Below are 11,453 nucleotides of genomic sequence, written 5' to 3'. Positions count from 1 at the left end.
CATCCTCAGCCTGCTGAACTGGACTCCAGCCGGCTCCCAGCACCCTCTTCCCTCCTTCCTGCAGCCCACCCCACCCCTGCCACGCCCGCCAGAAGCCCCGCCCCGGAAGCCCCGGCCGGGAAGCCCCGCCCCCAGCCTTCAGTTACTCCTCCCCCACCCCCACCTCTCCTGTGCCTTCTAGAACTCTTGGAAGTTTCCAACTGGAGGTTTCTATTAGCAGTTGGGCCTGGGGCTGGCTGCCATGACTGCTCCCTGAGTCAGGGTCCCTCTCAGGATGGCGGCCCAGGCTCGGACCCCTCGGTCACGGTCAAGGATCTTGGGCTACACCTCGATGTTGCGATTTCTGCGAAGCCTGGTGGGGAGTAAGGGCAGTTCTAAGAGCTCCAGCAGGCCCCTGACCAGGAGCCGGCCCAGCCCCTCAAAGGAGCAGGATGTTGTGTCCCCCAGGATGGGCCGCCACGGAAGTCATGGGAAGAGGGAGCCGAGGCTGCGTGCCATGGTACCCAAGGTCCCCTCTGCAGCTCCCTCAAACCTGCCGCTGCACGATGCCTTTGGGCTGGGCACTGGGGACATGGGGTCCCAGACCCTCACCCCCAAGGATGTCCTGAAACTCAGGGCCCAGGGTGTCGAGGTAACATCAGTCCCTAAAGAGGTTCTGGGGCACCTGTCGGAGAAGAAAGAGAGGGAAGAACAAGCAGGCGAGGCCTCTGGAGCCTCAGATAGGTGAGAGGCTGGGGGGGGGGACTGGGGGGGACTGGGGGGGACAGGAACTGGTGGGGGGGCGAGTGGTGGAGAGGGGCAGCGTGATTCAGATAGAGCAGGAGGCCCACGGATGGTGAAGGGCTGGGGTGATGGGTCCTAGGTAGTGAAAGTCATGATTGAGGAATCCAGTGCCAAGGGGGGGGGTGAGGGCTCAGCAGGTAGGGGGTGTGAGGGGAGGGGGGGGAGGCTCAGCAGATAGGCGGTGTGAGGGGGGGGGAGGCTCAGCAGATAGGGGGGGTGTGAGGGGACCAAGGGGGGAGGGCTCAGCAGATACGGGGTGTGAGGAGTGGCTGGAAGGTTTGTGGGTTGAGCACCAAAGATGAAAGAGAGAGCTGGGCCTGACGTGTGGCGGCGCACACCTTTAATCCCAGCACTTGGGAGGCAGAGGGAGGATCTCTGTGAGTTCGAGGCCAGCCTGGTCTACCAAAACGAGTCCAGGACAGCCAAGGCTACACAGAGAAACCCTGTCTCGAAAAACGAGAGAGATGGGAGGGGAGAGAGAGAAAGAGAGCGCCTGTGGCTTAGGGGTAGAGCACTGCCTAGCTTGACCTAGGCCCTGGGTCTAATCCCCAGCACACACAACAGTGAGGTGCGGGTGGCCCAAGCCTTTCTTTAATCTCCACAGGCAAAGGCAGGTTGATCTCTGAGGTTGAGGCCAGCCTGGTCTTCAGAGCTGGTTTCTAGGACAGCCAGGGCTACCCAGGGAAACCCTTCCTTGAAAAACCAAATGACACAGCTTGGCAGTTGTGCCGCATGTCTTTAACTCCAGCACTCAGGAGGCAGAGGCAGGTAGATCTCTGTGAGTTCGAGGTCAGCCTGGTCTACAAAGTGAGTTCAGGACAGCCAAGGCCACACTGAGAAACCCTGTCTCGAAAACCAAACACACACACACACACACACACACACACACACACACACACACACACACACGAAAGAAAAAATACAAACCAAATGACAACAAAACAGTAACAGATGACAAAGGCTCCAGCGTGCTGGAGAAGGCTGCTCTCAGCTTCTTTCAGAGGCCAATCCTCCCTCTCTCCAGGGCTTTCTCTCACTGGTCTTCAAAGCCACTCCGGGTGCGAAAGGTGCCCAGCGCCCTCGCTGTACTCTCTATGTACCTCAGCAGCGGCAGGAAACCCCCTTTGTTAGGGAACAGAGCAGGGGCCTGGGAGAGACCCAAGGCAGTCCAGCCTTGATCCCCTGAACGTGTCACCTGACTGCTTTGGCATTAGGGGACGCTTTGCCCAGACCCTGGAGGCAGAGCAAGGATGCATGCCGTGGGTTCCCGGACCACTGGCACTTACCCCTGGGGCCTTCACCAAAGAGGAAGAGGAGGGGCACTCCCTGATTGAGATTGGTAAGTGGGCGGTGGGGGTGGGGAGGGGCGTGGGAGAACAGAAAACGGACACTTCTCCTGGAGGACCTCTCGGGGTGGGGCTCCCAGCAGGACATGAGACAGACTCTGAGGTTTGAACCCCACTTCCTCCACATCAAGTTGTGTGGCAGTGGAACACGGCTGCCCCCACTTTCCTTACCTATAAAATGGAAGGCAAGTAACATTGGTCTCTGAGGTGCCTTGCAAGGATCAGGGAGGTGCTTTTTTTTTTTTTCTTTTCTTTTCTTTTCTAAGGCCTGCATCAGGTCCTGGCACACAGTAGGCCTTCAGTAAAACAGGGCAGAGCCAGGGGCAGCGACAAGTTCTAGTACTTAGAGGCAGGCAGGAGGACGGCCACAGGTTTAAAGGTCAGCCCAACTCTGTAGTGACAAACTTCTCTCAACAAGGAAAGTAATAGCAACAACAAAACTAAGAACAGTGGCACACACCTGGAATCCCGTGAGGTGGAGGCAGCACAGGTCAAGAGTTCAAGGCCAGCCTTAGCTACATAGCAGAGCTTGATGCTGGGGCTTCATGATGTTCAGTCAACAACAACAAAAACACGACAACAAAAATCACGAAAAAATACCAAGACAGGGGCATAGCAAGATGGGTCTTTAGGCAAAGGAGGCTGCTGCCAAGCTTAAGGACCCAAGCTGCGGTTCCCTGGACTCACATGTCCACACGCCATGGTCTGTTCCTAACCCTCCCTCTGAGACTGGCGCCCACCACCTGCTGCCAGCCTCAGTGGTCACTACTCCACAGGAGACCTCAGACTGACCTCTTGCAAGGCAGGGTCCACCCCGTGGAACTATCTCCTTGGCTTGTACAAGCAGTTCCATAAGTCAGCTATGGCCAAGGTCAGTGGGGCTGGCCCCTCCTTTCCGCTCCCCACCCCCACTGTCTGGGGAAACTCTCCTTCGTAACCTTCTGGGAACTACCCCGCTTGTTTCCTGGTTTGGGGAAGAAAGGACACGGGCCTATAGTCCTGACCCCTTTCACAGGCTCAGAGACCAGGTATGCCTCAGTTTCCTCTCAAGGACGGCTTGCCCCATGAGGAGAAAGGGGAGAGAGAGGAAGCTGAGGAGGAGGAGAGCTGCCTCAAGCTGTGTGCCCCACGCGCTGCCGCCTTCCCGTCACCGCTGCAGAAGATGTTCAGATCCACCGACACTGTGGGTGAGTTGCCACCACCACTGGGAAGGTGTCCAGCTCTGGCCAGTGGCTTAGGTGTGACACAGCTTTGACCACCAGGTGGCAGCAGAAGCCCTACAATGGCAACTTTTAACTAGCTGCTCTGTTGACCTCCAGGCCTAGTGAGGACTCAAGAGGGACCACTCAGTCACCCCCCCCTCAGTCCCCCCCCTCAGGCTCCCACCAGAGAACTGGGGCTTCCAAGTGCTTTGGAGAGATGGCACCTCCAAGCCTGGTTTCTGCATTGCTTAGCAGTGCTGTAGCGCTTGGCTCTTTGGGCCTGGAGAGCTGGAGAGGCCTCAGCAGTTAAGAGCACTGTTGCTCTCACCAAGGACCCTGGTTCAGTTCCCAGGACCGTGTTAGGTTGCTCACAGGCCTGTGGCTCCAGCTCCAGAGGCCCCAACACCTTCTTCTGCCTTCCATTGGCATCTATGCACAGGGACATTAAAAAAACAAGACAAAACAAAAAAACAACCCAGCACTCGGGAGGCAGAGGCAGGCGGACCACCGTGACTTCGAGGCCAGCCTGGTCTACAAAGTGAGTTCCAGGACAGCCAAGGCTACACAGAAAAACCCTATTTTTTTGTTTTGTTTTGTTTTGTTTTTCAAGACAGGGTTTCTCCATGTAGCCTTGGTTGTCCTGGACTCACTTTGTAGACCAGGCTGGCCTCGAACTCATAGCGATCTGCCTGTCTCTACCTCCCAAGTGCTGGGATTAAAGGCATGCGCCACCACGCCTGGTAGAAAAACCCTGTCTTGAAAAACCAAAAATAAATAAATAATAGTAAAAACAATAGCAAAATACTCCCAGCTGGGCATGGTGGCGCACACCTTTAATCCCAGCACTCGGGAGACAGAGGCAGGTGAATCACTGTGAGTTCCAGCTCAGTCTGGTCTACAAAGCAAATCCAGGACAGCCAAGGCTACACAGAGGAACCCTGTCTTGAAAAATCGGAAAAAAATACTCGCCAAATATTGTTTATGTTTACATAGCTATTACTGGGGCCATTCTTTTACAATGTGAGTTGGTGGGCAGGAGAGATGGCTCAGCGGTCAAGAGCACTGGCTGCTCTTTCAGAGGCCTTGAGTTCAATTCCCAGCAACCACTGGGATTTGAATTCAGTGTTGTGGCTCACAACTATTTATACTGGGATCTGATGCCTTCTTCTGACATGCAGGTGTACATGCAAAGAGCACTCAGATAAATAAATATTTTTAAAAACATTTTATTTTATGTAATGTGAGTGCTCTGTCTGCATGTGTGCCTACATCCTAGAAGAGGGCACCAGAGGGTATAGATGGTTGTGAGCCACCATGTGGTTGCTGGGAATTGAACTCAGGACCTCTGAAAGAGCAGTCAGTGCTCTTAACCTCTGAGCCATCTCTCCAGAACCTTAATAAATCTTAAAAAAAAAAAAAAAAGCAAATTGACATTTCTGCAGTGGATGCCAGTATCACTGTCCAAGAGCAGAACTGAACACTGTAGGGTCAGGGAACTTACCAGACCACTCAACCACTAATGACAGAGCCGGGACCTCGTCTCAGGCAGTTGGTGGCGGTGTCCGGTGTGCTCTGTCCGGGAGCTGCCTCCCGAAGTGTGAGAGAGGCCGTGGCTGGCTGGCTGCAGGTACCCAGATCACAGAGCTGAGAAGGGATGGGGTGCAGTTGAGACCTCCCGGGCCCTGCCTGCCCCACACTCTGGGAATACAGGGATCACAAACTCCATTTCTCCTGCACGCTCGGTCACATCAGATGTGTGGCTTCGTTTGCTCACACACCAGCCAGCTGAGCAGCCTAGTGTGACCACACTGTCCTGTCCTTCAGACCCTGATCCCAAGCTTCAGTCGCTCCACCATGCCGGTGGCCAGCAGTCAGGGTTGGCCACCGGCTCCTTGTACTCAGGGTTAGGGTTTAAGCATCTCACAGAGTTTGGGGTCTGAGGGATTTATTATTTATGTCGTAGACATTATTGCCAAGTTGTCTGGCTAGTCTTGAACTTGCGATCCTCCTGCCTCAACCTCTTGAGCTGAAAGTCCTAGCGTTTCGTCCTGATCTTCCTGGGGAGCAGCCTCCCCACCCTGCCCTTAGCATTTCAGGAAACTAGGTCTGTGGGTACTGGGGGCGATGTGCCAGGAGGAGAGACCCTTATGTGTCCACAGCACACAGCCCATCTCTTTGCCGCAAAGGTTTCGTGGAGTCAGAGCTAAAGAAGATTCTGGCGGTACAACGAGAGTCCCGCCTCTGGAAGGTGGGCAGCCCAGAGGGCCGGGAGCTGCTCACCCGGCCGGATATCACTCTAGAGGAGGCCGGCATGGTGGACGGCCAGGTATGCCTGGATGCCCATCTGACCCACTAACTCATCAAAGTGGGGTGAGGGCCCCCATCTCACACCGCCCTGGTTGTAGCCCCACTGCCTGGATTCTTCTAGGGGAAGCTCTGAGAGGCTACCCTCTTTTTGGGAGTAGTATATACACACAGTCAGGCACACAGACACACACAGTGACACACAGTGACACACACAGTGACACACACACAGTGACACACACAGACACACACAGACACACAGTGACACACAGACACACACAGATAAATGTACAGAGACACACACAGGCACACACATACACAGAGACGGACACAGACAGACACACAGGTACACACACACATACACACTTATTGTCTCTGTTTTGTTCTGACTGGTTCTCTTGTAGCCCAGGCTAGCCCCTCTATGTAGCAGGGACTAGCCTTGGGCCTCTGTTCCTCCTGCCTCTGCCTCCTCCGTGCTGGAATTACAGACCAGGAAGTTCGTCAAGGTGGGGTAGGCACCTGAGAGATATGTCTCCTTTTCTGCTCTCTCTCACTCACACCGAGGCCCACGGGCTCTGGGGAGCAGCCACACGTCATCTGTGCCAGTGCCGAGTCAGCTTCCGTCCACTCATCTTCCTCTGTGACTCAGTGCACTGTATGCCCTGCTGGTCTGTGGTTCACAAAAGGGAAGAGCCAGAGACCTTCCTGCTGTGTCACCCCCACTCTGGAGGGCTGTGCAGCAGGACTCCGCAGGCTCCACGGTGGGGACAATTGCTGACTTGGCCGGGAAGTCATACCTGCCAGGCACTGAGGCTGTCCTAAGCCGGCCCACACACCAAGTCCCAGGAGCCCGACTCCCCCACAGCCCTACCCACACAAGCTGGGATCTGTCCTCCTCTAGGGCCTCGTGAGCCTGGCTGCCCTTCCCGTCCTGGGCTCACAGTCCTGGGCTAGCACTGCCAACACCAGGAGACAGTGTGTGTGGGGCACCAAGTCCCCTTTGTGGGTTAGAGCTACGGCCTCTGCACCTCCTGGGGTGGGTGTTTCAGCGTCTCATCACACTTTCTTCTCCTCTGCCCTTAGGGATTCTTGATAAGGAGGAGAGAGCTGGCCCCTCAGCTTTTGGGGAATACCAAGGCTGGGGATGGGTGGGGGGAGGGGTGTTTATTAAGGCAGCTGAAGCTCCATTCAGCTGCCGGAAAGTATGCAGAGCCCCCAGGACAGAGGCCTAGGGGAAGGGAGGACCTGCGGGGGGGAGGGGTCCCTAGCTTCCAAGGAACCGAGCGGTTATTTCTACACTACGGCTGTGAACCTGGGCCAGCTTTGGGGTGGTGGGGAAGGTCTGGAAAAGGTGGCCCGGGTGATGTGGGGGAGCGTGGATGGAAGGTTCTGGGATGCAGAGCAGGGACTCTTTTCTTTCACCCGTGTCTGCCCGCAGCATCTGCTCCTGGAAGAGATGGACGAGATGGGAAATTGGCCCCCTCCCGAGTGAGGCCCTGGGGCCGGCAGGAACCCACCTCGCCCACACCCCTGGGACACACGCAAGGAGTCCCTGGGGCCCTGGGCTTTGGGATGAGTAGCATCCTTTGCGTGGGAGGTGGGCCTGCCCAGCACTGTCCCTTCCCATCAGACTCCCGCAGATGATATTAAAAACTTAGTTTGACATTAGCCTCCTGAGCTGTCTGTCACTGGACCTGGTGTGTCCCCCTCACTCCTGGAGTGAGCCGGGTTAACTTGTGCCCCCACCTAGCAGCTAGTGCCAAGGCCACTGTTGGGCTAACCCGGGGGGGGGGGGGCGGCGGAGTCCCCAACTTCCCAGGCTATGCATGCTGTGCTGAGGCTCCGGAAGTTCTCCCTGCAGGAAGCTCCTGCCCAGCCAACTCGGACAAAACCAGGAAAGGGGCCCTGAGCTGTGGGGACCTGCTTCAGGAGGGGCAGGGAGGGCTGCTGGGGGGGGGTGCCTCACAGGCAGGGAGGGCTGGCAAGGGGAGGCTTCTGGGGGGGTTACTGGGATGGGGGGGAGAAGTGGGGTGGGGTGGAAGGGGGGGCACACGGCGCAGGCAAGGAGGGCTTCCCTGAAGTTGGTGTGTGTGTTCTAGTTTGCGTCACTGTTGCTCTGATAAAATACTGGCCAAAGGCAAGCCGGGAGCACAGGGTTCCTTTCACCTCACAGCTTGCAGTCCCTCATGGAGAGAAGCCAGGGCTCGAACCACAACACTTGTTCAGCTGCTTTTTTTTTTTTTAAGATTTATTGTAAGATGGGCGTGGTGGCACACGCCTTTAATCCCAGCACTCGGGAGGCAGAGGCAGGCGGATCGCTGTGCGTTCGAGGCCAGCCTGGTCTACAAAGTGAGTCCAGGACAGCCAAGGCTACACAGAGAGACTCTGTCTCGGAAAACCAAAAAAGAAAAAAAAAAGATTTATTGTAAATCTTGTGTGTGTGTGTGTGCTCACATGTGCATGAGTGTGAACACATATGTGTTGAACATTCAGAAGAGGGTGTCAGAGTCCTGGAGCTGGGGTTACACTTGTAAGCAGACCCGTGTGGTTGCTGGGAACCAAACGCCAGTCCTCTGGAGCTGTTCAGCCCTCAGCTACCTTTCCTATGCAGCACAGGCTTCACCTGCCCAAGGATCGCACGGAACTCAGGGGGTGGGGCCTCTGCTGTCCATTAGCAATCTATGAACGGTTTTACACAGAGACCCACAGGCCAATGTGACTGAGGCAGTTCCTCAGTTAACACTGTGACAGTTCAGGAGACTGTCTCCCCAGACCCGATGCTAACTCCCCCCTGGTCGTGGCTGGGCATTTCAGGGAGCCTGGCCAGGGGGGTTACAGGGGTGCCATGTGGCCTCTGGGGAGGCCCAGAGTGCGGGGGCCCAGCGCTGCCTAAATCTGGAGGTTAGGGGGCCTTCTGCCTGGTACCCTGGGGCACCAGAGCTGCTGTGGGCCGGGAGGTCTCTGTCATCTCAGCGGGGTCTGTTCCTCTCCTGGGCCTGGACTCTGAGCCTCCCTGAAGGGGAAGGCTAACAGGAGAGGGCTTGTCTTGTGTCTCCCACACATCCCACCTTCAGCCACCGAGAGAGCTGAAGGTCAGTTTCAGCTGAGCTGCATTACCTTCAAGGCTGGGCTTCAGAAAATAAGCCAGACTGGCCCTGGGCTCTCGTTCTCCCCGCGGGTTCTCGGAGTTCTGGGGTTACAGGTGAGTGCCACCCTGCCTGGCGTGGCCATGGTGTGTGTGGGGGAACCAGAGTGGTCACAGGGACTGTTTACTGATGCCTGGTGAGGGGCCACATCCTTGGGGTGGTGGGACACTGCGGCAGTCACCATAGCCCAGCCTGGCCCACTGAAGGTGGGCTCCCCATCTGCCCCTCAGCCATCGATCTCTGAGGGAGGTGAGCGGGTGTTTGGAGACAGCTAGGGACACTTGGGGGCAGGAGGTTTCTCTGAGGTTTCCTGGCCCAGGCTTGTGGAGGCCTTGACTCAGAGTCTGGAGCTGGTGGAAGGCCAGCTGTGCTGACTCAGCCAGGAGGCTGCCTTGTGACCAGATGACTCACCTGTGCCCTAATTGTTCTGCAAATCACTTCCTTCAAGTTGGGGGCGCTGTGCTGCTGGGAAGGGTGAGGCCTTGGCAGGCTGCAGGGCTCTCAGTGACATATAGACCCCAGGGACAAAGGCCTGGTTCCGTGTGTGACCCCCTCCCTCCCTCTGCGTGTCTGTGGGCTAGCCTCATGGCTCCCTCAACTTCAGGATCCCTGGGAACCACAAAGACTGAGGGGCAGAGGCGTGGGTGCTGCCGGCACCCGGGGTGCAGGAAGACGGTGTGCATGTGTGGGGTGTGTGTGTGTGTGTGTGTGTGTGTGCATGTGTGGCGTGTGTGTGTGTGTGTGTGTGTGTGTGTGTGTGCATGTGTGGCGTGTGTGTGTGTGTGTGTGTGTGTGTGTGTGTGTGTGTGTGTGTGTGTTGGCGCAGTCACAAGGCCTCTTCCCAGCCCTGAGGGGTCCAGGGCTGGCTTCTGAGGGAGGTGATGATGGCTGATGGTAGACATTCTGAGCGAGCATCTGCTGTGGAGCAGGGAGTCCCTGGCAGCGTGGGGCAGCCTGCAGACATCGCTCTGTCCAACCTGCAGATGAGGGGCGTCTCAAAGCTTGTGTGAGAGCCAAAAGGGCTGTTAGGCAGCACTGCATAGGCTCTGCACCTGAAATTGAAATCTACCGGATTTGAAATCGATTTGCTAGGCTCAGCACACCAGGCAGGGGGCATTGCCCAGTTTTCTCAGTTGGACCAATGTGGCTGGCCTTGGGTCAGGTCTGTAGTGCTGGGCATAGGATGTTGAGTCTGTCAGGCTAGGTTTCTCTTTCTCTCTGCTGGAATCCAAGTGTCTTTGCCTCTGCTTGCCCGCGTGTGTGTGTGTGTGTGTGTGTGTGTGTGTGTGTGTGTGTGTGTGTGTCTGACCACACCGCCTCATGTTGTGCTGTGGGGGTGGACGGTAATTAAAGCAACTCCAGGTCCGTTAACTTTAGAGAGGCCTCTGGTCGGGCCACTTGGGAGCTGGGGGCCAGGTGGGTGGGCAGGACCTCCAGGTGAGCTGGTGCCCCCCCCTCCGGCTCTGCCAGCCACCTGCAGAACCTTCCACTCTCCAGCTGGAGGGGGGGAGCGGGGAAGGAGTGGAGAGGCTAGGACAACAATGGGGCGGGAAGCCACTCCCACTGTAACGATGCAGGTGACTGCACACCAGTCCCCTGACTGAATCCAGTGCTGTGTTTGTAGGCGTGAAATGGGAACACCACAGGCTGCTCACCCAGGCGGGTGAGGAGACAAAACGGAGCCTGCTGGCTCACAGGACGTCCCTAGGGAGGAGGTGGGTGGACTTCCGTGTTAGGGAGCTTGCATACTCCCGCACACGGCCTGGGTTCTGTCCCAAGGACAACTGGTGATGGCAGGACACACTGGGAGGTGGAAGCCAGAGGGTCAGAAGTTCAAGGTCACCCTTGGACACACAGGAAGTTGAGGCCAGCCTGGGCTACCTGAGACCCTGACTCCAAAATGAACAAATAATGTTTGAAAATGAAAAAACAAGAGTGGCTGTGCATCCTAGCAGGATCCTCAGAACAAGTCATTAAGAAGGAACCACATCCCACCCCACAGCACAAGGTCCTTTGGCTGGGTGTGCCTGAACACACCTGTACACCCAGGAGTTGGAGGCCAGCCTGGGCTACCTGAGACCCCGTCTCTGCCTCACTCTGAGATAGGTTGGATTGCCTCTGAAAGTGTTGACCAAAAGGGGCTGCCCCTGGGCTGTACCCCCATGAAGTGATCTAGTCCCTTGCAGGAGGAGGAACAGAAGGCCTGGGGCAGAGTACCGGAAGGGTGGCTGGTGGGCACCGGCAGCCCGGGTGGTGGGCAGGGTGCAGGGCGCACAGCGACTACAGAGTAGTGTGCGCACCCATGCAGCTGCTGCCACCCAACCGTGTAAATTTCTGCCGTGGCTTCCGGTGTCCAAGGCACAGATGTATGTAACCCATTAATAGATTGCAGGAGCTCCTGTCTGCAAGTCAAGTTCCCAGTCAGAGCCCCGAGCCACACTGAGAGGGGCTGAGGAGGCTAGCCAGGGGGTTCCCAGGAGGAGGCAGCAGGACTGTGGGAAGATGGGGAGCAGGGCGGAGCCTGTAAGTGATGGCCTCTGTGCCCCGGAACCACTTTCCCCTTCCTTGAATTTGATGGCCTTGACCAGATAGATCCTCTTGCTACCACCTCCCAGATGCTGGGGTGACAGCATCACTGAGGTGCAAGCATCTCCAAGGCCAGCTGCTTTCCT

The 11,453-nt window shown here is 56.8% G+C and overlaps 1 protein-coding gene across 1 annotated transcript; it reads left to right on the top strand.

The window, feature by feature from the left end:
* Nucleotides 1–169: 169 nt before the first annotated feature.
* Nucleotides 170–7,303, top strand: LOC311581630 (gametogenetin-binding protein 1-like). The gene is made up of 6 exons (XM_084754079.1): nt 170–723; nt 1,998–2,122; nt 2,906–3,000; nt 3,145–3,316; nt 5,518–5,657; nt 7,074–7,303. The coding sequence occupies exons 1-6, from the start codon at nt 275–277 to the stop codon at nt 7,125–7,127; spliced, it is 1,035 nt and encodes a 344-aa protein (XP_084610205.1). The 5' UTR covers nt 170–274; the 3' UTR covers nt 7,128–7,303.
* Nucleotides 7,304–11,453: the final 4,150 nt, after the last annotated feature.

This window comes from Acomys minous (genome assembly GCF_964271855.1).
Source record: "Acomys minous genome assembly, chromosome: 13".
NCBI lineage: Eukaryota > Metazoa > Chordata > Mammalia > Rodentia > Muridae > Acomys > Acomys minous.
The sequence above is the reverse complement of the archived record's forward strand: the minus strand, read 5'-3'. Positions and strand labels throughout refer to the sequence as shown.

Bases quoted from the DNA above. Each gene is read 5' to 3' on its own strand.
- LOC311581630 (XM_084754079.1), top strand. From the start codon at position 275: ATGGCGGCCCAGGCTCGGACCCCTCGGTCACGGTCAAGGATCTTGGGC. The intron at 724-1,997 runs GTGAGAGGCTGG...CTTTGGCATTAG, and splicing joins GCCTCTGGAGCCTCAGATAG to GGGACGCTTTGCCCAGACCC. The intron at 2,123-2,905 runs GTAAGTGGGCGG...ACTACTCCACAG, and splicing joins GCACTCCCTGATTGAGATTG to GAGACCTCAGACTGACCTCT.